At 37.7% G+C, this 25,652-nt stretch overlaps 2 protein-coding genes across 3 annotated transcripts; one reads left to right on the forward strand and one right to left on the reverse strand.

The window, feature by feature from the left end:
• The first annotated feature begins 4,331 nt into the window (after window positions 1–4,331).
• Window positions 4,332–10,211, forward strand: LOC131320992 (thioredoxin-like 3-3). Of its 2 annotated transcripts, none has more exons than XM_058351958.1 (5): window positions 4,332–4,514; window positions 4,860–5,028; window positions 5,848–6,826; window positions 7,536–7,561; window positions 9,849–10,211. In XM_058351958.1, exons 3-5 carry the CDS (start codon window positions 6,680–6,682, stop codon window positions 10,066–10,068), a joined length of 393 nt encoding a protein of 130 aa, XP_058207941.1. In that variant the 5' UTR covers window positions 4,332–4,514; window positions 4,860–5,028; window positions 5,848–6,679; the 3' UTR covers window positions 10,069–10,211. The 2 variants fall into 2 exon arrangements, with proteins under 2 accessions (XP_058207941.1, XP_058207942.1); XM_058351959.1 differs by having other exon boundaries at window positions 4,373–4,514; window positions 4,916–5,028.
• A 349-nt stretch (window positions 10,212–10,560) lies between these two features.
• On the reverse strand, window positions 10,561–14,326 carry LOC131320991 (S-adenosylmethionine synthase 3). The gene is made up of 2 exons (XM_058351957.1): window positions 14,096–14,326; window positions 10,561–12,053 (listed from the first exon to the last, which is right to left on the reverse strand). Exon 2 carries the CDS (start codon window positions 12,049–12,051, stop codon window positions 10,879–10,881), a length of 1,173 nt encoding a protein of 390 aa, XP_058207940.1. The 5' UTR covers window positions 12,052–12,053; window positions 14,096–14,326; the 3' UTR covers window positions 10,561–10,878.
• Between the last annotated feature and the right edge of the window lie 11,326 nt (window positions 14,327–25,652).

Raw genomic sequence — 25,652 nt, forward strand, 5'->3', positions numbered from 1 at the left:
GGGACTTTTTGGGACCTTGGGGTGTCACAACTTAAGCGTGAGAGATGTTAATTAGTATAGTATCAGTAATATAATGTTACCATAGTTGGTGATTTTTTAAATACATTTCTTGTTTAGACTAGAATATCATTCATATTTTGTAGTCAGTCTACGTTTTCTGATCAATGTTTTTTTTAGTTCGTTTAGTTTTCCACTAAGTTTTGTAACTAGAATAAATTAAGGCATGTTAATTCTATTATTCAATATACGAATGAAAGTTAGGTTCTTAACAATTTTGATTTTTAACATGGTATCAGAGCATTTAACACTTGTATCAGGTTGATAAACGAACCAAGTCACTCAAAGCTTATTCTATATTGCTTTGCAACATAATAAACTAAACTAGCTTGGTGTAGTTATTTTTGAATCTCATTAAGAATTCAAACCATGCAAGACGATGTATTACTCGGGTTGATAAGGTCATTTACGGCAAGCCTGACAAACAAATATTAAAATCTAAACTTATGTTTAAAACTCATTAAGCTTACAAATCAAACTTGTAATCATGTGCGCGACTCGTGGACTCATTTACCAGCCCTATCATTGTGCAATTCATTAACTACAAATTCAAGGAGATGTCTACAATTTGTGCACCATGGCAATCATTTGTAGTGTTCTGAATTTCAAAAATTTTAGCCACCTCATAAAATACAAAAGCTCGAGAGTGAGATGGCCCAGATTCTAGTATCTCCTAAAACATCCAAAACCAAAAAGGATTAAAAAAGAAGAAGAAAGTAATCCCACTAGAATTTGATAAGGATGAAAATTAGTTAGTGATGATTGTAACACTGGTGATGTTAGAGCATCTCCAACCCTTGACATCAAATTGGGGATGTCAATTTTTTTTTGAAGGCTGATGTGGCATTTTGACATCTCCAATTTGACATCAAAACATCCTCTCCAACCCTTATGTCAAATTCTATTTATTTGACATCAAATTATGTCACTCCAACCCTTATGTCAAAATACAAATGGTCATTTTTTGAAATTTGGCATGGAGGAGGGAGGTTGTCAAAGTTGACATGAGAAGACTTGCCTTCAAATCCACGTAGGAATTGGCATCAAAGAACGCTGTTGGATTGGATTGAATTTTGGTGTCAAATTTTACCGTTAACATGTCCACGTAGGATTTGACATCTCCCATTGGAGATGCTCTTATATACTACCAACCATTAGGTCGTAGGGTCGTCACAGTGGTATATATATTTCTCTAGTAGTGTTTTTTTTTTTCTTTTTTCCTTTTCTTCCCTTTTTTCTTTTTGGGTACTACTTGTTAACACCCATTTTTGACACTTTTGGAAAAAGCCAATGATTGAGTGCCACATGGCAAGTAGCCCAAACTCATGGTCAACAAAGAGTCAAAATCAAGTGGGCCCGCTTGGTTGGTCAACGAGAAAGTCAAAGTCGATCAAGTCCAAGTGCGAAAGGATCAACGGTTGAAGAACCAATCCCAAAATGACAAGAGTACGCTAGATTTTCCCTACCCTAATATTCAGCAACAAACTCCAACTTTTCAGGATAGTTGAGATTTTTCAGGGTCTAATTGCATTCACAAGCAAATTCTCAGGGAATATTCGTTCATTTCCCCAGATTTTAAGCATTAAAAAGGTTAAATACGTGAGGATCAGTCATGAATGCCATGTGACACTTAATGAAGCACGTTTCAGTTAAATATGGTCACTGGTCAGTGGAATGAGCTAAATCAGGAAATAGTCCCTGAAAAATTGAAGTTTTGCTAGTTTTTTACCTATTCCAAGGGCCACATGGCAACCTATCAGGGAATTTCAGTTTTTAATCGACGTCTACAATCAATTTGAGTTCAAAGGAAGTAGTTTAGAGACATGGGACACGTGTCGCATTCTCAGGGCCTAAATTCAAGGGACAGTTGACAGCTTATCAGGGCATATTCAGGGAATAGTCCTCCACTATGACGGTTACTTGGAAGTTATTGCTACATCGAGCGTGAGCGAGTCATGTTTATAGCAGAAATGGCTCGTGCATGCTTGAAAGTGGGAAAAGGCCTTGAAAAATACAAGTTATGTCACTTTTTGACCGATTCAAAGGGTCATGTGGCATCAGTCAGGGGAGTTACCGCTAATATCAATAGTGGTACATATTTTTAGCTTTTTAGAATAAGTTATGTCACAGTTTTGCAGAGGACACGTAGAGCACTTTCAGGGCCTTATCTACCGTTTTTCAGGATCTTTACTGCTATAAATAGGGGAAAATAGGGTAGGCCCAAGGCTCTTGCCTCATCATTCAATACCAGTATTTTTGCTTCTCAACACTTTATTATTTTTCAACATTTTCATGAAAGACTTGTAATTTTGATATTACTAAGTCTCTATCTTTTCTTTTCTTTACTTTTCATGTACTCTTTTACTTTATTCACGGTAATATAAGTGGTTTTGTTTGTTTCTTGTTTTATTTTGTTATTCACTAAATATTAAGTCCTTCACGAGTAAGGCAAATCCGAACCAACTTTCACGGCCTTTCTCAAAACGTTGTGGAGCAATCGCTTGAACGAAGAAGTAAGATCAGGGTACCACGACTTCCTAATCTGTTTGGACCACACACGGTCTTGGCACGCTCGCATCACTCACACTCAACATTCCCTGATTGCAGGGTACACTCTGTGATGTTTTTGGAGCAAACACTGCTTGGGGATTGTTTGGAGGCTGATTTAGTGGTTATTATCAGGCAATGGAATGCTTGGTTGAGACAGTTGCAATGGAGGCAAAGGGTGACCGTCGATTAAAGCATTTGGGTGGTGTTTGGCAGTGGCTCAAGCTTTTGTTTGTGAAGTTAGCTCTTTGCTAACTGCATTTTCAAAAGGCAGAAAGATATATAGGTTGAGAATTTGAAGTAGTAGTAGTAGGAAAGTATTGTGCATCTCAAATTTTTGATAATGTGTTTAACTCTGTGTGGACCTTTGATGCTGCCAAGCAGCACTCTGCAAAGCGGCTGATCTGATGGCTCATTTTGACAATCGATGACTCAGATCTTAACCGAGCAATAAACGATTCAGATTTGTATGTGATTTGTATATGCTTAGATTTGATCCGAACTGTTTGTGCCGAGATGAATAGCTGAATCGATCGTTCTGCACCCGCTAGACAGGGATCCCGAGGTTTGTGTGGTTTAAGTGCTTTCCTTTTTCTTTTCCTTTTCTGGTGGGACAAGGGAACATCCTCCAAGACGATAAAAGATGCATTTTGCATGTGTTTTTTTTTGGAAAGAGAAGGTAAGATACGGCTTTACTTCACTTTAATTTTTGATATTTTGGCCTAAAAATTATTCATGCATTATTGACTGTTTTCGAAGAAAGGAAAATAAAAATTTATTATCAAAATCTTAAAAATGTTTACTAAGGACAAAAATAATTCAAATCAGACAAATTTTTTTTTTTTTTTTGGGTCTTTGTTCAATATTTTTAGTTTGGTTCATATATATTTTTATTTTCTACTTCCGCCCTGCTTCCTCTTTTCGAAATAAACCAATAATTTACATAAAATTAATGCAAAACAAGAACAAAAAAAATCCAAAAAATTATTTAGCCAAAATACCCTTATGGTCCTTGCTTTTTTTTTTTTTGGGGTGGGGGGGAGGCGGTGTTCAGTGAGTGTAAACTGAATTATTGGATTGTTCAAGTCTGCAGCCAAAAGTCTAGCAACAATTATGTAATACTGCCAAGAAAAATCACCCACCCCGACAATGAACTCAATGATGAACCCATAAAGTTTTGAGAATAATAGTACTATATGCTTAGTGGAAAATTAGCTGATCAATCCAATAGATGGTACGAACAGAGGAAAATGCTAAAAACAGTTCATTAGACTGTTAAGGTTGATAAGTGTAACAATATTGTGTGACAAGTGAATTGAAAAGCATAAGCTATATCGGAGTTTGATTTTTGTTCTTTTTCTTTAGCTTATCGACAACTCAGTAGATTGTCAATAAAAGAACCCGGCCATGAATACACATCACTAAGAGATCTCTCCTACGTACCATGAGGAAAAAAAATATTTTAGGAGTATCTACTAATTTAAGTTACTCCAGTTTGAGTTTGTACTCAATTCGTTAAAAGCCTATGCAATTTTTGTTTTAACATATTTTGTGAAGCTTGTTAAAAAGTTTCTAAACCAAATTGAACAACCTAGTATTTAACTCGACAAGCTTATGATGTTTAAAAAATTATACCGATTCTAGCTTAGCATGCGATCGGCTCGATTAAAGCTCGTTTGTCTCTAACTTACATAATAACAAACTCATATTCTTTTTTTCCTAGCACTTGCTATTTATACCCATGTGCAAGCCTCAAGTAGAACCTACAAAGCCACTCTTTAACTTCTTCTTCTTCTTCTTCTTCTTCTTCTGTTCTACATGTTATCAATGGCTCAATCAGTTAGCTTCATGGCCAAGACCTTCCTCTTAATGCCCACTCCCAAACCCTATCATCTCAGAAACATTTTTATGTAAGTTGACCCTCTGTTGTACTACTAAACAACATCTTTTTCTTTTTCTTTTCTTTTTTTTTCTTTTTCTTTTTTTGCAAAAGTAATACGATCTTGCTTTTGCTTTTACTTTTTGGTGTCATAAATTGAAACAAATAGGGGTTAATTTGATTCTTTGAACTATTCAAAAACAAATACCAGGACCATAATTACATGTTTGAAACTACAAATAGTTGTTTCCATTTGTTGTTGTTGTTGTTTCGTAACTTGTGAGTTGTGAAAAAACTGTGGTGTTTCACTTCAACAATAATTTGTTTAGCATAGTAAGCCTAATATTTTTATGTCTCTCTTATTTTGGATTGCAAGATGTGCTAAAGCGAGCCAAAACGTTGTCAGTAATCCGGTGCCCGTTATAAATCCAGGTAGCGGTCCACAAACCAACAACACTGTAAACAGTAACTCGGATGCTGGAGGAGATAAAAGTGGAAAAACTCAAGGAGACGATTTGAAAATAGTGAAGAGTGACAAGGGCAAGGTTCAGGGACGCGGGGGCTCTGCTGCCCACCGTGGGCAGCAGCCCCTACCCACACTCACACACGGCACCGTTTTATCAAATGAAAAAAAAACAAATTCTTCCGCTTGCAATCCTGTAGATCAGAAACGTGATTATAAGAGCCCTAGAGTTAAAATTTAATTATGTCTCTTTAGAATAATATGATCAGAATAATAAGATCTTCACGTCAATTCAAACGGATTGAAAATTGAAGCACTTAATTTTTTAATTATATTTTTTAATATATAAACGGTCTAAAAAATTAAGTGTGCCACTTTTTAATTCGTTTGAACAAATACGAATATCTTATTATTCTAATCATATTATTCTAAAGCATCATAATTAATTTTTGTCTCTAAGACTCTCATAATTAAGTATCTGCTCTTTATTTAAGATCCAGTAGATCAGAAACGTGATTATGAGAGTCCTATAGACAAAAGTTAATTATATCTCTTTAGAATAATATGATTAGAATAATAAGATATTCGTACTTGTTCAAACGAATTAAAAAGTGGCACACTTAATTTTTTAGACCGTTTATATATTAAAAAATATGATTAAAAAATTAAGTGTTCCAATTTTCAATCCGTTTGAATTGACGTGAAGATCTTATTATTCTGATCATATTATTCTAAAGAGACATAATTAAATTTTAACTCTAGGGCTCTTATAATCACGTTTCTGATCTACAGGATTGCAAGCGGAAGAATTTGTTTTTTTTTCATTTGATAAAACGGTGCCGTGTGTGAGTGTGGGTAGGGGCTGCTGCCCATGGTGGGCAGCAGAGCCCCCGCGTCCAAGGTTCAGTGACAAAATTTGTTAGTGATCACGGTTGTGGCAGTCCTGTTGATGTAATATAATGGTCATCAGGTTGTAATGGTTTAGTGTTGTGACTGTGTTATATTTTTCTAGTCGTCTTTTTATTTTTTTCCTCCTGTTTTTTTTTTTTTAATAAGTTTGTCTATCTATCGCTTCCAATTGTAAGATTTGTTACATAAACATATATTAATGTTTGTGATTATTGCACCTTCTTATGTACGCAGGGGAGTTTTCCCTGCAGTAAAAAATGTCATGCATGAACTCGTATTTTATTCCCTCCTTTGGGCTAGAGCAATGATCTCATATTTTATATTTCCGTTTGAAAAAAAAAAATTCCCGTATTTTCTTTTCCGGGTGGAAAATAGCCGGCAGGGCTTTCGCTCCACCTAATGTAACAAAGTCCCAGAAACAGAAACTGATGAGCCTAACCAAAAGAAAAGAAAAATTAGTGAAAAGTAGTCGATTTCTAAAAGAAAAGGGAAACCGGTGGATGGCTTGGATCGTTTGTGGAGATCCCGTGGTGGGCTTTACGGATCGGTCTATGCACAACAGTGCTACGTGCACATATCATGCACATACATTTTTGTGGGATCCATATTGGGGTTCCACAAAATGATCCGAATTGTTCATCTTTTTAAAAATATTTTTTGAAAGACTCCTGTAAAAAATCAAACTCTAACGGATATCAGCAAAAGGTTTTTCAGAAATCATAGGACCTAACATTGAAACGATTGGGCTGGGCTGGGCTGCACAGCGGCGCTTGTATGAAACGACAACCCAAACAGAAAAAAGGGGAGAGAAAAAAAAAAAAACAATGGAGAAAGAAGAGAAGGGAAAGAAGAAAGGGTTGGAGGGGAGTGGTCTGGATTTGCCCTTAAACCGCCACGGTAATCTCATCAGTGCTTCCAGTGATGAAAACCTCAAGGATGTCTTTCACCAAATCAGAACTTCCAAAAACCCTGTAAGCATTTCAAACACATATGAAAGAAACTTACTACCCTTTTCAATTCAGCTCAGTTTAAGAATCCTTGTTAAGTTCCAAGTCCCTTTTATTTGGTTTTCTCCTTTTGGGTTCGGTGGGTTTTTGTAAATGTGTGAGTTTTGTACTTGCTCGTGGAGCGTGTAGACCAGGTTACTGATGAAATGACTGTTTTTCTTCATATTGATATATGACTTGGGTTATTTGAGAGCAATTTTGTTCACCCTCGCTTTGTTCACCTCAGGCGAGGGTGTGCTTATTCTGTATCTCACCAATCAAAACCGTTCAGTTTTTCTACATTCATTTTCTAGGAGACCCTAACAAAATTCAGCTCAATCAAATATTGATAAGTGCTTCATCAAGGAGGTTATAAATTTTGTTTGAGATTCTTGATTGAAAAATTCTAACTTGTAGATCAAGTACTCACCAATAACTAATTAAGCTGAATTTTTGCGTAGTCTCCTAATAAATGAATTTGGATAAAATGAACGGTTTTGATTATCGTAGTGAAACACAGAATGAGCATACACCCTCGCGAGGGTGAACAAAATTGCTCTCGGGTTTTTTGGTTTGCTGATTTTTTATCCGGCTTGAGGCATTTGTGTGCGCCTGTGTATAATGGTTTAGTACGTTCTGTTTATATATTTTAATTGACTGGAACTGATTCATGTTTTTGAAAATCTGTTTGCAGGCAGTAATCAATTATGGTGCATCTTGGTATGTGAACTGCCTCTTTCAAATCTTGCTTTGATGCTTGCTCAGTTGATTTCCACTTCTGAAACGTGCTAAATTGTTTAACTGGATCCATATACTTTCAAGTATTGGTTCTCTTTTTAATGTCATGTGGTTAGATAGTTATGACATGGAGAACTAAACTAGAGCTGCAAGTCATTTATGCATGCCATATGTGAACACCTTTTTTTTTTGTTGGTAAATACCATACTTGAACACTTGAATGCAACTTACATAGTAAGCTGCCTATAAGAAAAGAACAAGTTATTTCATGGCAGAATATCATTCCTAAAATAAACGTGGGAAACTTCTTGGGACATATTTTAGTTCGCACTCAAATATAATGCATTTGTTGTTCTGTAGTTTGACTCAGCGGCTTGTTTGCTTTCCTTTTATTTTCCTGACTTTCTCATTTTTGTTGTTGGGGTTCACTGCTGTGTTCAAGTTTGACTTGGATGTAGGAAGATCATCTCAACTAAGAACGTCTCTGTCCATGATGTAGGAGGCGTGAAAACTAACACTTTAGTTGCCTGATCATCTTGGACTTAGTTGCATGAAGCGTGAGCGAAAGCGTGGGAGCGGGGGAATATAGAAGCTCCCAATGTTGGGAGCGTGAAAGGAACTTGTACATATATTACCGAAATAACGTAGCATAGAATATACACTTTAAAACTACAATCACTTTAGTGAGTAAAAAATATGGGCCAAGTCTACCTCAAGTGTAAGAAATGGGCTACTATTAGAATGTATGGTTTTCTTTTCAAGATATCAAGACTTGGGCTATATATGAGCTAAATCGAACACCAATTTACAAAGCTAAGTAATAAATTACTGTTTTTCTATACCAGTATCATACAAAAGCTCCCATCTCAATACATCCTTCGTTGGGAGCACTGAATCACGCTCCTAAGGTGGCAGTGGCACCTCTTTAGGAGCTCCCTGCAACTAAGATCTAGGAGCTCATTTGAAATAAAATAAGAAATCAGTTGTGTTTCTGAGGTGATTGAGGACCAAAGCATTGAGTTGGCCTGTTTTGCAGCTTCTGGAGAATCTGGTTAAAATTTTGCCTTCCAAGTGTATGTCTTGTTAGGATCTTAACTTTGTGCTTTCTTGAGTCAGGATGGACAAGACTATTCAATTCATATATTTTGCAGAGTGCATTTTTCCCCTTCTGTGAGTATAGGTAGTGAAGGGGCCAGTGCCCATTGCCTCGGTGGTTAAAATGGGTTTTCAACCTTGAGGTTGTGAAAGCAGCCATTTTATTCACATAGTGTCAAAGGTCAGGTCCGTACCAAATCTACCCCAAGACTTGCATTAAAGAGACTACACTGGTGTACTGGGGTGTTTATAGCAGATAAATAGTAAGCAAGGGTGAATCTCACCTTTCTCATGGTCTCTATTTAAGTTCTTAGGGACAATACTTTGTTTCTACCGGTAGCATTGACCATACCTCATGTCATAAGCTAATATAATTCAATTATTAGACACTCATAGCCAATACCATTCTATTTGGATGCTTGTACAGATTATTACCTGCTACATGAAATTGGCCACCGTCCTATTTATCCTTTTCAACTGGACCACATTGTAAATTAACAAAGACCACGTTGAAATTTGACAGATATCTTGTCTTCCTATGTTATGTTGATGGAAAGTACTCGTCAAAGAACACTCTCAGATCTTTCATTTAGAAGATATCTCCAATTAAAAAGATCTCTGCATGCTTGCAAATGGTACTGTAGTACTAGTTCCCTTGAACTTCAGCAATTTTCATTTTGATGAAGGGTTTGGGTGCTATTTGACGATGTATTATTGCTCTGGTTGTAATGTTGAAAAGCATATTGGGTGCCGAACAAGATCGTAATGTGTAGTAGAACCATTCCACTGATCTGGGTTTTTCGATACTGGATGACGTCAGAGGAAATAAATCCTAAACTCATCTGCTTTGAAACCAAGATCTTGATTTTGATGTTAGCTATGCTACAGAGGATTGCATTGTGATTCCTCTGAATATAAATGTCTACTCATCAGATTGAGAACAAAAACATCGCAATGGCTTTTGAACAATGTGCTTGAACTCTTCTCTGAAAGCTGTCAACTCAATCTCACATATTTGTTGATCTTGTAGTTGTGGGGTGCTTTTCTTGTTGAGCAATTTTTGGTTATTATAGCATCATAATCAACACATTACTTAGAATGCTACAGTTTGGCAAAATATTTTGGCATGTCACAAAGTACATATCCGTCTAAAGTGTATCATTTACTATTGCAGGTGTAGGGTTTGTGGCCAGATCCTACCAGCATTTTGCCAGTTAAGTAACAAGTTCCCAAAGCTCTCATTTGTATACGCTGATATTGATGAATGCCCGGAAACAACTCAGAATATACGTTATACGCCTACTTTTCATTTCTACCGAGATGGTGAAAGGGTTGATGAGATGTTTGGTGGTGGAGAAGAGCGACTACATGATCGTCTGTGGTTGCACTCCTGAAGATATGTCCTGCTGTAAAGATTCGGTTCATGGGATTATGTATAACTGTGTAGTGATCAGTGTATCTCCAAATTCCTATATGCTTTTCTTATCAGTAAGAGTTTTGCGCAACAATTTCAAAATTACAGTTCAGAGTTTCTTAACATCTGATTCTTTGAATTTTTATTTCGTCTTTTTAGCGTTTGTAGTGTGCTCTTTGCTGGTGGCCAACAATTAGGGATAATCGACGCGTCTCGATGGAGTAATGAAAAATAAGACCATATTCGAAGAATGCTCAAAAGGACAAATAAACCAAAATAAGCAACGAAAATTTGAATTACTTCCGTTGTGATTTTTGTTGTAAATTTTTTTGTCACATTTGTAACTTGTAGAATTCCTCTTCGAGAGACGAACTTTTAGTCCAGAAAGACATTTGACTCGAAACCGAAAAAAGTTTAGATAAACAAAAAAAAGAGTACTGGATGAATCACAAATTTAGCAGATTGTCTGTAATCAATGGAAAATGAAAGAAATTTAATTGATTAAATGCTCAAAAACGAGAACCATTGTTCACATCTTCCTTATATGAAAATCAACAAACAAATTACATTCCAAAAGTTGGACAAAGAAAAGGGGAGAAAAGAGAAGCAACAAACTATTTGCTCCCAACAATCTATGATACCCATCCCACTGCAGATGGGCCTTGAACTAATAATCACCTCCCAATATTTGATGTGTACGGAATAAAATCTTTATTCTTTGCCAAACAGAATGATCACAACAAGAAATATATTAGCAGAAAAGAGGATTATTTCCTGGTAAGATTCGAATTCAAGCTTTAGGCTTGAGGGTCTTGACAGTCTCCCAAGTGAAATCGGGGTCGTCGCGGCCAAAATGTCCATAAGCAGCAGTCTTCTGGTACCTGAAATTGCCTCCTCTCTTGAGATCAAGATTAATGGCAATCATTCCAGGCCTAAAATCGAAATTTTCCTTGATCAGAGCCAGTATATCCTTGTCCGGAATCTTCCCTGTTTTATAAGTATCAACAAACACAGACAGCGGTTCAGCCACACCAATTGCATAAGAAACCTGCACAATGCAGCGGCGAGCTAGTCCAGAAGCCACCACACTTTTCGCAGCCTGCCTTACGATATACGCACCGCTCCTGTCCACCTTAGTTGGGTCCTTCCCTGAAAAAGCTCCTCCACCATGAGCACCCCACCCGCCATAGGTGTCAATAATAATCTTCCGGCCAGTGAGTCCAGCGTCACCATGGGGTCCACCGATGACGAACCGGCCTGATGGGTTGAGGTGGAAGATGGTCTTGTCATCCATGTACTGGGCAGGGACGACCGGTTTGATCACGTGGTCTTTCAAGTCCCTTGCAATCTCTTCATTGGTAACAGTCTCATCGTGCTGGGTCGAGATGAGGACGGTGTGAACCCTAACGGGGACCATGGCCCCATTGTCATTTTTGTACTCGATGGTCACCTGGGTCTTGCCATCGGGCCTTAGCCAGGGGCAAGTCTTGTTCTTCCTCACCTCAGTCAGCTTTGCACCAATTTTGGTTGCGAGAACGTGAGTTAGAGGCATCAATTCGGCCGTTTCATCGGTGGCGTAGCCAAACATGTGGCCTTGGTCTCCTGCTCCAATTTCCTCCGGCTTTTTGGTTAAATGACCGTGGACCCCCTGGGCAATGTCGGGGCTTTGTTGTTCAATGTTGACAAGGACCTTGCAGTTGTCAGCATCAAGGCCAACATCTGGCGACGTGAACCCAATGCCTCTGCAAGTGTCTCGGACAATCTTCTCGTAGTTTACCTTGGCCTTGGTTGTGATCTCACCAAAGACCATGACCATGTTAGTTTTTGTGCAAGTCTCACAGGCGACTTTGCTTTCAGGATCTTGTTCAAGGCAAGCATCCAGGATGGCATCGGAGACTTGGTCACAGAGTTTGTCCGGGTGGCCTTCGTTGACGGATTCAGAGGTGAAGAGGAATGTATCCATCTCTAGACAAGTACAGAATCACAGATAATCAAGTGATGTGTTAGTTATTTGTCATTCGGCATGAAATCACTACATTTTGAAGAATGGATTTCACATGATATGCTAAAGTTACATTTCTACAGATTGTAGGGAGAAAAACAAAATGCAAATTTAGAATTCAAATTTCATTGCTTTCTGGTCGGAAAAAAAACCCAGAACCCTATTCAGTAACTTTGCCACCTATTTCATTTCAGTTTAAAAGCAAGGTAGCTAAAACTGACAAAAACATACAAAGAAAATGAAAGCAGAGCATGTAATTCATCACATTTAAAAGAACAACGTGTTATTTGTTTCCTTTATGCAGCCCTTTCCTTTCAGCGTGTCTCCTAATCAAAACGCACAGCCCACTGCAAATTTGTCTTCTTTTTGTCTTGCAATTATAAACAAATTGAATCAAACTCGCGAGCACAAAGATGCCATGTCACAAAGGATAAGAAATTATTGCCTACTAAGATTCATCTTCTAGTTGTCGATTGGGGTTACATAATGTGTCTGGTCTTTTTATTTACTCGAATTGCATATGGTACTATATTCTGTAACATAGTCTGGGACGCAAAATTTTCTAACGCCATCAAAGGAAGCTATAAAAACAAGTATAGCTCTTGAAAACAACACAAATACCTCGTAAGCAAAAGGTATTACATAATGTACCATTAACGCGTTACAAAAGTACGGTTCTTGTGAATAAAGATACGGTATCACAATATCAATAACTAAAAATATGCAGATTTAGGTAAGAGTTAGTATATCCAATGTCATCTCACTTCAAGGCATTATTATGTCCTCCTACATAACTTACCCTCTAAACATTTCTCACTCTTAGCAATTGTATAGCTGCTATAGCATCATGCTATGGGAATTGTCTGAAAGCACCATTGAGTTCTAATAATTACTACTAATTTCTGACTTTTACGTTCTCAAAACATTTTGTCGCGGGTGAGAATGTTAAAGCTTGTTGATGTAGATGGGCATGAGTCAATTGGTAATCGCATAAGATCTTCAACATCAAGCGAGCATCTATGTGTGATTCTGGGAAGGAGATAAACATGACCATTATGGAGGAACTTGTGGTACAATTTTGACAAATATTTGCATAATCTAATCAAAATAATTCGTAGCTAGCACCAATTATGTTTTTAATTAGCCGATATACTTCGTCACATGTATGTGCATTCTGTACCAACCGATTCATAATAGACTAGAATCATTCATAACGAACACCATAAAAAGTTGTGACAAACGAACCAAAAAATACGTAACAAATCAAAGTATAAAAATGCACAACACACAAACCATAAAATTCATACCCAACATAAATTGCAATCACCATAACTATGGATAACTCTACTTGTCTACAGTACACGCCTATTCGTAGTTCTGCGAAAAATATGCGTAACATAAACAAAACCAAAAAAAAAACGTAATATTGATCAGCTTTGTCCAACAATTTTCCTATTTGACAATAATGAAGCTCTCTAATAATATCGATCTACACGAAACTAAGATTCAATTAATCTTTCAAAAAACCGAGCATCGATTTGTTAGCTGTGATATAACTAACAAAAAATGACCTTCAAAATGAGAAATCAAAACATGCAATGCAGTTCAGCCGACGTATTTGCGATCACGGATCTGGATCTTAAAACGAAATCCTCCAATCCCCCCACTTTTTTTTTTTTAAAGAAAAAGATCGATGCCATTGTCATTAAACACATACGGGGCGAGCACCCGATACAAACACTGACACCTCCGTAAACAACCCCGGAAAACAACTAAAGCATACTCAACAACGAACTGCCTACACGGCGGCGAATGTTCTTCAACCGTAACGGGCACGTTGTCATTTCTCAGACATTACTATCCCAACATAATACTACGATCTAAGAATCACCCACCCGAAAAGGCAACCGCTACGTCCTACAAATGCCTTCCGATACCAAAATCGAAAAGAAAACAACGGAAATGATCAGAATACGATAAAAACGAACCGGGAATCAGTGCGTACCTTTGTACGAGTCTAGGAATCGAAATTGAGAAGCAGGAATGTTGGAGAGAATGGGAGAAGTTATTAATGGATGAGAGAATGTGTGGTGGTGTTGGTGTGAATATATAGGCGGTGGTATCGCAAGACTCGCTCCGCTGTCTCTGTTTGCCGGTGAGAGACTATAACTACTCCCTACCCTCCCTTTTCCATTTTGGGATCATCTACAAAGCAGCACAACGTGATCCGGTAGTCGCACCAGTAAGGGTCGCTGATGAACCGAGCTGGTCGCGAGTAGCTCCTTAATGCTTGATCCTACTCGACTCGTTTAGCAATCGAGCAGAGTCTAAAGTTGAGTTTTAAGCTTGTTTATCAATAAACGAGCCGAGCTCAATGCTAAAAAGCTTGGCTCGGCCCAGAAAAACTTGGCTCGTTTAGAGAGATTCGTTAAGAAAATTAGTCAAGCTCAATTTGTTAAGATCTCAGCTCGCATACAAAAGAGCCTAACTTAAGCTCGAACTCTTTGAACTCGGTCGGCTCGACTCGACTCCTTTGCGACTCCTGGCTAGCAGCATCCTTAAAATGGACGGCTATGATAAGAGAAATTCTAGGTTGGTGAGTGTAGTGGGGTCCATATGTTGCCTTCTGCAAAAAGGTACGGGGTGGTTCTAGGTCTAGGTTAGCAATTTTTTTCACATCATAGAAGGTATTTCTCACAATCAAGCGAGATGAGATTAATCCATTCAAAGCCGGCCGTAGAGAACCAATATCCGCAAAAAGCAGCTAGAATCAACTAGGAGGAGGACTTTGGACGCGTTTACAAGGCCACTCATATAAACTTTTACTTCCTAACTAGGTGGCTTACCCTCAAGAATCAAACTCGCACCTCCCGTGTGGAAGCAAACTCCCCAACCCTCGTTGGGGTAGGTTAGCATCTTCTAATGGACGGATAAGATAAGAGAAAATCTAGGTTTGTGAGTGTGGGGTCCATATGTTGGCTTTTTAATTTTTTTGGTCCAAGGGCTCGGAGCTAGCAATGCATTGTATAGGGTGGTTCGAGGTGTAGGTTAACTATCGAAACCTTTTTTTTAATCCAAAAAGAAAATTTTGTTAATTAGAACTCGATAGAGTACATCGGTCGGCGAAGAATTTTTTATAGTGGAGATTGAACATGACAACATATGTGTCTGGGATCCAACGTTAAGATAGGCCAGGATGCAACGTGAAGATTATATAAAAGCATTAGAGGCGATCAGTAGCGGATTCAAGAATTTTTTTATAGAGGGGTAACTCCTTTAAGACAATCATATATGTTTCAAAGTCGTAGATAAATTCACATCAATTTTTATTATTTAATTCAAAAATGAATGTATATATACGTGAAAGTACTTGTTAGTGGTAGTTGATGTTGAGCTTGTAAAAAAAATGTTAAAGAAAATACATATTTATTTTATTTTATGTGGAACTTAGAATTATAGTAATTGATTTGTGTAGGAAATTATATTATTGTAAATGACTTTGTGGTACCAATGCTACACGAGATAGTTTACGTTTGAGTTTGAAAGTCTGCACACTCAAAAAAATGAAGAGGTGTGTGTTTTAACCAATTTTTTTTTTGAAAGAGAGTTTTAACCATTTAAACACAAAAAAATGGAGGATGTAGGCGCCAAGATTCAGACTTGCGTCACACCTGTGGATAGGCAGATTCCTACCACTGGAACAATCAAGCTAATGCAGAAATATTCGGGATATTTAAGTATATATTCCGAACTTAGACTCGGGGGCCTTCTTTGGGGCACAATTTTATGGGGATCACGTGCCTACACTAGATCCACCCCTGGAGGTGACAGACAGAGACCTTAGAACCGGAAGAAATTGGAGCACGCAAAAAGATTTGCCAAGTTTATGAGTGAAGTAGCTAGAATATGATAAATACGAAGAAGGCCATTAAGCTGCGTACTTGTAAACTTACAAGTCTGCAACTTATTTCGATAATTTTTACTTTCGTAACTTTTTAGTCAGCTTTTCGTCATAATTTTGGGGTTTCATTGTTCGTCTCGACAAGACGAATCGGAACAGTATAAAAATATGAATCGATGTTGAAAAAATTCAAATAAGACGACACTTTACACAAATAAGACAGCTGTTTGATATTTTTTTGTCCTTGATAAACTTTTTTTGTTTGTTTTCGGTCATAATTTTATACTTTAAAACTCCTCTTGTTGAGACAGATTAATCCACAAAATATCGTACGAATCTAACAAAAATTCAGAAAAAATGAATAAAACCCATAAAATGAAAAAAAAAATTAAGTTGACAAGAATGGAGCCTAACTTTTGTTTTTTTTGCCACTAAGGCAAGTCGGGCAAGTTGACTCATTCATAAAAAAAAGAAAAAGAAAAAGAAAAGAAAAGAAAAGATCATTCATAAAAAAAAAGAAAAGAAAAGAGTAACCTTTTAACAAAACCAAACCTGCAATATTTGCATGAAAATAAAATAAATAAATAAATAAACCATTTTATATGATGACCAGTATTGAGCAAGTGATGCAGAGCACATGTCCTGTTATAAAGTTGGTGACACTTGGTGGTCCCATTGAAAAGTTGGTAATAAAACTATAGTCACAAAGTTGGTAGGAGATTGGAACGTGTATAAAGGTTCAGGATTCGGAGATGGTGCTGGCCGAAGATGATGTGCTTAATCTCAACCGTTCAAAATTGTTTCAGATGATTCGTATTTTGAAAAAATTCTTGCAAGGATGGACAATTCGGATTAAGCGCTTGGGGACAGCACCGTGCATAGCAGCTTCAGCCCAAGGTGAGTCTAAAGGTTAAATAAACTAGCCCAACCGGGTTGGGTTCAAGGCCCAAATTTGACCTGAGTTCTGGTTCAATCAACACCTAAGCCCACTGGGCATCAACCTTTCCCTTTTTTTTCCTATGATGACCTTCAAGTTGGGCATCAACCTTCCATTTTGAAGCCTGGTCATCAAATGGATCTCCCAAATAACACGTCAAAGTCTTGAATCCTTCATCTCGAAATTCGGAAATCCGTACGAACAACTTATAAAAACCCATTATGGTTGATCGTCGAAGTCATGAATCTTAGTATATATAGAAGATAAAAATTTTGAAAATGGACCGGAGCCGAAGCCCGAGCTTTTTGCTTTAGCCCAAGTGCAGGGCCGGCTCTGGGCTAAGGCCCAAGAGGCCAGCACCTTAAGCCCCCTAAGAATGTGTAAAAACTTAGGCTTTCTATTATTTTGGGTACCCATTATATATGTCCAATCTTTTTGGATATAGCAACACTAGAGGCCAATTTTAATACCCAAACCACCTATTTTACACTTAAGAGACACAGGCCCAAGGGTTGGGCCCAACTTGACTTGCTCAATCAAAGGAAACAAAAAAGGAAAAAGAAAATGCAGATCACGAGCGGCTATCATCATGTAGAGCCCCTTGGAAAATGATCCCATGTGGTGGGTTTCTATATAAGTTTTATGCATATTCTACCCTTAACAGCTTTAATCTTCTGAACACACAATAAAATGGAAGAAGATGAATTAGAGATCAAAGAAGAGAAAACATGATCAGAAATTAGTATTTGTATGGGTTTTTTCCTTGTCGAATACATGCATTTGGCTTTGAAAAAATCATTTAACTACTTGTTATTTTATTGTCGTAAATTTTATTAAGGGCCTCATTGTCTACCTCCGTCTTAGGCCTCCAAAATCTCAGAGCTGGCCCTGCCCAAGTGTCATTGGGTTCCATGGTTGGTGGTGGGCCTGGATGGTTTGCCCAATTCCCCTTCAGGAATGGTTAGTCACTTGATTGGTGAGAGAGGTATTGAAGCCAGTGAATTGGGTCCTATGTATTATGGGACATGGAGCTTGCTTAAACTATTTTTCTTTTTGCTCCAAAAGAATACACTCCAAGGGCATTTGATGTAGAAATCTCTCCCATTAGAAGAGGGAGTGGGTTCTTTTTGTCTTATTTTTCAGTACCTTTTAGTAATTCTTTGTACACAGCATTTAACTTTGTTAAGCCAATTTAATAGAGTTGGATTAGTAAATTTTTGAGTTGATTTGGTCTTCTTTTCACATGGTTGGGAAATTCTAAGTCCTTTACATTAAGGTAAGAACACGAACCATCGTATGGTTCAATCCCTAGGCCGTACACTTTCACATGAATATGAAGTTAGATCGACTAATTGAGGCATTTATGCCTACACACATTGGACGACGACATAGGTGTTTTGGGGTTGGGAAACTCGACCGTTATGTAAGTTGGTTAAAATACCTCACTATTTTAAACAAATGAAAATTATACAACTGAGTATGTATGTATTAAAAATATATATATTTTTTATCGTTTGCCCAGACAATACGTGCCTAATTGTATACAATCGTCTCCTTAGGTTTTTATATCTGTTTTTTGTTGAGCACATACGCAGTGGAAGAAACACAAACTTTATTACATTCAAAAAAAAAAAAACACAAACCTTATTACAATTATAAATGTTACATACATACACAATATACACTTGGATGGTACTCCCCCACTTTGGGGTCTGAGTCTCCCTACCACACCAAAGGGAGGTTATGTCACCACTATTACCACATTAGTGGTACTTCCTTACCACACCGACAAATGAGGCATTTCACCCGTTATACTTATACAGGTGTGCACTATTTTCTTCTACATTCTATTCTAGAATGCACACCCTTAATAAAATGAGGCCTTCCACCCTTCCATCATATTCTAGAAGACTCCACACATATTTATAGTCTTCTTAAATCTTCCGGAGTCTTCTAATTTCCTCAAGGCTCTTGTCATATTCTAAAATGTTCCAAGACATTCTAGATCCTTCTAAAACTCTCCATAACTTTCTAGAGTATTATAGAACATTTTAGATACTTTCAGATCTCTATGAACTTTTTTAGAGTATTCTATACGCTTTTGGCCATTCATTAGATGTTGTTAACTAATTTTATACACGTGTTATAAAAATGGTATAAAATTGTTATGAAATACACAATAAAATTATAAATTTCTATACAAAATTTTGTGAATTTACAGTGATTCAATTGGATGCATATTATTCACATCTAAATAAGAGGGTCCGTTCTAGTATTTCTCGTTATTATAATTAGCAAGTTAGCATGCAACAAATTTGATTGGTGTGGCATTAACAAATTTAAAAGAAATTTGATTGGGGTTGGGTTCGAGTAGGCTTGCCAATTAGATATCATCTTCAAGGAATACAGTTAAAAAAAAAAAAGCGCTTCGGTGCTTAATTATTATTTCCAGAACTTCACAACAGAGCAGGTTCAAAAAGACCATTTTTTTTATCTGCCCAAAAAAAGTGATGATGTTTGTGTTGGGATTTTGGTGTTTTTAGAGCAGTTATTCCAATAGTTTGTTTATGCGAATAGCATGACATTTTGGAGATTATATATAATTAAACACACAACTAAAGTTGTGGAAAGACAATCGTCCTTACTTGTATCGACTTAAAAATATTAAGAGTCAACACTTACTCTCCATAGTTCAAGAATATTATAGAGAGTTCTTGAAGATTCTGAAATATTCTAGAATTTTTTCTATTACTAGTTCCAATGGTTGAAAAGGCACTAGTACGAAGATTCTAGATTTCTAAAAGACTATTGTTGCTATTAAATTCAGGAATAGGGATCATTTGGCTTGTCACTCTTCGTATGTCACCTGAGGACACCATACTTCCACTGGAGCTTCGACGGGAAGAATGAAGCATCAACATTCATCTTAATGAAATATGAAACCACAATTGGAAACCACACTAGGTGAGGTGCAAACAATAAGTAGACACAATTGGAAACCACCCCTAGTTATTGTGTCTACTTCTTCTCTCTTCACATTTCTGCTCTGTTTCACCCTTTCTTTCTTGCGACCCCTAGCTCATCAGGTCTTGGCAGGTAAGGTACTTCAGCCAGCCGCCGAGTGGTATGGTTTTTGCGACCTCGACTGCCTTCTCCAAGTACAGTGAAGGCAGGATGAGCCAGGATGAGCGAGGTTTAGGCCGCGCCCACACCCTCCACCCGAGGTGGGCTTGAGGTAACCATCCCAATCACTTTCGCGTTGACAGATGGCACCGGGGCCCCAAAAAATCTGGCTCCAGCCGACAAATCGGCCTCAATCCAGGTGTAGTCCTCCAGAGGATCCTTCAAATTAACATCTAGATCCTCGAACTTGATGCCTAGCCTTGAAACAACAATGATTCGTAAACTTTATTCTTGGCTCGCCAACCATGAAACAAACAGTCTGTTTCAAGGCTATGCATCAAGTCCGAGGACAAACCCATCCCAGAATGGGAATCCATCCCAATTCCAGCAAGAACTCATAATACTACTATGAGAAGCGGTAAGAAGAGAAAGAAGAGTTGTCCCCAAATCCTAGTCAAAGGACAAGGAACTGAATGCGGGCGTGGTTGAGGAGGGTTTCAGAGGCTATAGAATAGGGATCGAATGTCGATCTCTGATACCATTGGGATCGACACATTCGGAGGCGAGAATAACAAGAGCTGCATCGAGATCCAAAAAGCTGGACGATGACAATGACTTGGTGAAATTAGTCATGACCCCAGCAAATCCAATTGAGATATGTGATCTTTCCCTCATTCTAGTTTCCTCTGAATCACCATTTTCCCTATCCCATAAAATCGATGGTGGTGCTGGTTTATATAATTGAATTGAATTGATGAAGGATAGATTATAAAGATTGAAAGGGGAGGCTATGGGGAGGAAGGGAGAGAAAGTTGAATGGAATTTTGGGGAGAGATTAGGAAAGGGTAGAGAAAATGGCGAGGATGGCTGAGAGAGAGAGAGAGAGAGAGAGAGTATTAAATGATGTATTTGGACAAATTATAAAAAGTAGTAGGCCCGGAAAAAATTGGATATTTTTTACTTGCGCAACTTTTTAGTTAGCTTATAAGTCTGCAACGTATAAGCTAATAAGTCTAATTACTCCTAATAGGTTTGCTTCTTAATTTGGTCCCGCCCATTGGTTTAATCGTTTATTTCAGAGACCTTAGGTCATCCACAGTAGTATAATAAAAAATAGATAACCAAAAGTTGACATATCAGCTTTTGATTATTCACTTAAGAGATTGTTAAGCTTAATAATATTGAGGTCCACAATGGTCATTTCTAGTCCATAACCAAAATAAGGGGTCCACTACAATCTCTCTCTCTCTCTCTCTCTCTCTCTCTCTCTCTCTCTCTCTCTCTCTCTCTCTCTCTCTCTCTCCTCCATTACATTTTTTTTGGGCAAAAATATATCGAACATATGGTGTTCTTTATCAAAACAACACTGAAACTTTTTTTTTCTTCCTATTCATGTAGTCTATCTAACCAAACTAATATCACAAATCCATCACTCTCTTAATCTTCCAAAAAAAAAAATTCAAATGTGTTCTTAAATTTGGAAAAGAATGCAAGGTTCTTCATGTACTCAACCATAGGGGGAGGAATGAAAAAAGAATAAAATAGAAATGAAAAAGAAGAGTGAAATACTTTAATCCGGCAATATTGATGGGTTAGATTGTATATGATTGAGAGATATGAGCTTCACTTTTGGAGAGAAAGAAAAAGAAGCAGTTTGTGGTGAAGTGAAGAAGATATTGAGCAGGCGAAGAAGAGAAGAAGAAAATACTAGTTGAAACTCGTGTGTACACAAAATTTGAAACCAGTTAACTTATATGGTGTGAAGTTTACAAATTTTAATTATTGAAAAAGGTTACTAGTTTTGGTTATCCAAAGCCCAAAATTTGATTATTTCTAAGGATGTTGCTAAGTTTGATTATACCAATGTGAGCCATCTTTTGCACCAATATTGTTAACTTTAACATCAATTGACTTTTGATTATGCCACTGTGAATGGCCTTAGGACCTGAAAAAATTGGAGCACGCAAAAAGATTTTCCAAGTTTATGAGTGAAGTAGAATATGATAAATACGAAGAAGGCCATTAAGCTGCGTACTTGTAAACTTATAAGTCTGCAACGTATTTCGATATTTTTTACTTGCGCAACTTTTTAGTTAGCTATTCGTCATAATTTTGGGGGTTCATCGTTCATCTCGACAAGACGAATGGAAAAAGTATAAAAATATGGACCAATGTTGAAAAAATTCAAATAAGATGCCACTTTAGACAAATAAGACAGTTGTTTGATATTTTTGTCCTTCTTGAACATTTTTTTGTTTTTGGTCATAATTTTCTATTTTTAAGACTTCTCTTGTCGAGACGGATTAATCCAAAAAATATCATACGAATCTAATAAAAATTCAAAAAACAAAAAAAAACTCATAAAATGGAAAAAAAAAAAATTGACAAGAATGGAGCCTAACTCTTGTTTTTTGCCACTAACGCAAGTCAGGCAAGTTGACTCATTCATAAATAAATAAATAAATAAAAGTAACCTTTTAACAAAACCAAACCTGCAATATTTGCATGGAAATAAAAAAAAAAACCATTTTATATGATGACCAGTATTGAGGAAGTGATGCAGAGCACGTCCTGTTATAAAGTTGATAACACTTGGTGGTCCCATTGAGAAGTTGGTAATAAAACTATAGTCACAAAGTTGGTGGGAGATTGGAATGTGTATAAAGGTTCAGAATTCGGAGATGGAGCTGGGCCGAAGATGATGTGCTTAATCTCAACTTTTCAAAAGTGTTTCAGATTGTCCGTATTTTAAAAAAATTCTTGCAAGGACGGACGGTCCAAATTAAGCACTTGGGGGATAAGCACTGTGCACAGCAACTTCGGCCCAGGGTGAGTCTAAAGGTTAAATAAGCTTGCCCAACTGGGTTGGGTTCAAGGCCCAAATCTGGCCTGAGTTCTTTGTGGTTCAATCAAGGGCTTCTTACTGGCCGGTGATTAGCACCCAAGATCGTATGATCTTGGGGCTTTAATCCTCTAATTTGTACTCCCTCCGTCCCTTTTTAAATGTTCTACTTCGTAACTCCAATTTATTAAAAAAATATCATCATTATACCTTTCACATCAACTTTTTCCTCAACTTTTCCTACTTACCCATCATCATTACACTTTTTACTTTCTAACTTTTCAAAATGGAATTTACTTTTAGGGACAAAATAGACAATGTACCAACTTTTACCCACTAACTTTACCAAATGGACACTTATTAAGGGACAGCCCAAAATGGAATACTGGACTATAATAAAGGGACGGAGGGAGTAGCTTTTATTTGTTTAAAGTTGTTATTTCTATATGATATCGCACGTAAGGTATTTTTGGGTGAATTTCAAGTTAAACGTGTTTTTAAGGCGGTTTTGAATACCAATCAACGTTCTAGGATGAACCAAGTGTCCAAATGCCTACCGGTACTCATTTCATTGCCACCGAAGCCTAACGGTGACACAAGAAGCCTCGGAGATCGGCTGGAGGTCAAGGTTTGCAAGGAACGTGCCAAAGTGGTTCAAGCGAGTCTAATGCATCGAGGATGGTTCTCAAGGGTATCCGAGAGTCCAAGTGCCCATGGCATATGTCCGCCAAGTCTCGGTGATCAAGAAATCAAGCAATGAAAGACCGTCGGGACACCACAAGGCTTGGTGAACCAAGCTGAAGCTGTTCTGCAGTTTCAAAGCAGAGGTACCGGTACCTCAAAAATATGGTACCGGTACCAATGCCCTTCGACCAGCTTTTTGTGCTGAATGTTTCAACCTTCTATTTATGAAAAATTTCTACTTTAGGCATGTTTTTGGGATATTTTGGGGGCCTTTTGGTCCATTGTATGACTGATTGTTTAGCCTTATAAATAGCCTTTTATGCCATATTTGGCCATTATGCAACTTTCTACACTTTAAGTCTTTTTGTTTTTGAGAGCTCCATAGTTATTGTCTTCCAAGCTTTGTCTTTAATTCCTTAACAACTCAAGTAAGTAGTGGTTGTATGTTTAATTCTCAAGAGTTAATGTTATAGCTACTTGTTGGATCTACTCATAAATCAAGTTTATTTCTGTTTTTATCGGTTAGTCATGTTTACCTTTCGAAGTATAATTTCTAGTCTTTTTGTTATGTGTGAGTAGTTGATTAGGCTTGGCCACGAAGTAATTAACGTCATGTGACTTATGTTAATCTTACCTTTCTCAACTAAATACTTGAGGTTCGGTATGGAAAATGAGCGTGGTTCGCTTTTTAAGTAACAAAACTTGTCGATGTTAACCTCCGGTGACCATATGCTTGCACATATGGTTCCGTGAGCTATGTCTCGCCTCGTGTTTGCCAAGAGAATAAAAGAGCTCGCTTGTTCTCCATACTTAATTTCTAGTCTTTAATGGTTTCATAGAAAAATCTTCCGGTTGATAGCCTATGCCGTGCGATTCAACCGTGTTTTTGTTGAGAATGGTTAGTTGGCCTAAGTTACGGGCGTTATGAACTTCTACGCCTTGCCGCCTGTTAAATTAAGTCTAACTCATTCTCTAGTCGTTTTCATAAGTGTTTATCACCATTCAAAGCAAAATCAAAAGTTGGCCGTCTAAACGCCGCAAATCCTTACATCTAAAAATCCTAGCAAGCTATAAAGACCATCTATGTGGGAACGATTCCGGACTTCCGGATATTATGCTGACAATGACCTAGCCCACTCGAAGTAATTCAACCTATTTCTACGGTTAGGTTTGGACGAAGCAGCCGGCCCCTTTTTGACTCCACATACCCGTCCAGCCCCAACCCATGTCAAATCTGTAGGGGGATGAAAACAATTGACGCTTCGGATCAACTGGATTGCAACGGCTTATTCGTGCCTCTTCACCGGAACCCTAGCTCGACGTCTGAACCCTAATCTGCAAAATAGACAGGGGGTGAGTGCACCTTTGCCTCTCGTGGCAAAGGCCCTCCGATGCTTTTGTTAGTATCACGTACTAGAAAACTCAGCCCTAATTATCAGTAGGAAAGCAATAATAATGCAGTATTGCGTACCTCTCACCTCTAGGTTTTCCTCATATTTATAGATTTATGGATGCTTGCTGTCCAAGCATCCTTATTGCCATAGGATTCCTAACTCGTATAGGAAACCCAGGATATCAAGGAGTCTCGTTTCCTTTATCAGTTTATGGAAAAGAGTCCTTTTAGGATTCTTTTCCTTTAAGAGCCGAACATCCCATACTCGTTGGGTATCTTTCTCAGATCCTATATTCTTGGGATCTTTATCCCTATATGAGACATGACTATTCTGGAATCTTCCAGAGTATTCTCTCTGCTCCTACTCTCGATTGGAGTTCCATCTTTGTTCGGCCGTCTCATAGCCGAACAGACGTCTTGGACCAGTTAACTCACATGTAACTGGTCCTTGAGCCCGTACAACCTTCCTGGACCATTGACTTCTCATGTCACTGGTCCATATTGCCGAACACTTGTTTAGCATGATGACTGTCCTGTCTATATTCAAACTATGGTCCCACGTACCATTTATTCGGATATCGATTGCATTGCTTTCAACCCGTGATCACTCGTATCACGTGCTAGGTTCTTTACATCATCTGTTCGGCTGTATCATAACCGAACAGTCTATTTATAGCCATGA

The sequence above is a fragment of the Rhododendron vialii genome, chromosome 3a, assembly GCF_030253575.1.
Source record: "Rhododendron vialii isolate Sample 1 chromosome 3a, ASM3025357v1".
Lineage (NCBI taxonomy): Eukaryota > Viridiplantae > Streptophyta > Magnoliopsida > Ericales > Ericaceae > Rhododendron > Rhododendron vialii.

Bases quoted from the DNA above. Each gene is read 5' to 3' on its own strand.
- LOC131320992 (XM_058351958.1), top strand. From the start codon at position 6,680: ATGGAGAAAGAAGAGAAGGGAAAGAAGAAAGGGTTGGAGGGGAGTGGT. The intron at 6,827-7,535 runs GTAAGCATTTCA...ATCTGTTTGCAG, and splicing joins TCAGAACTTCCAAAAACCCT to GCAGTAATCAATTATGGTGC. The intron at 7,562-9,848 runs GTATGTGAACTG...TTACTATTGCAG, and splicing joins ATCAATTATGGTGCATCTTG to GTGTAGGGTTTGTGGCCAGA.
- LOC131320991 (XM_058351957.1), bottom strand. From the start codon at position 12,051: ATGGATACATTCCTCTTCACCTCTGAATCCGTCAACGAAGGCCACCCG.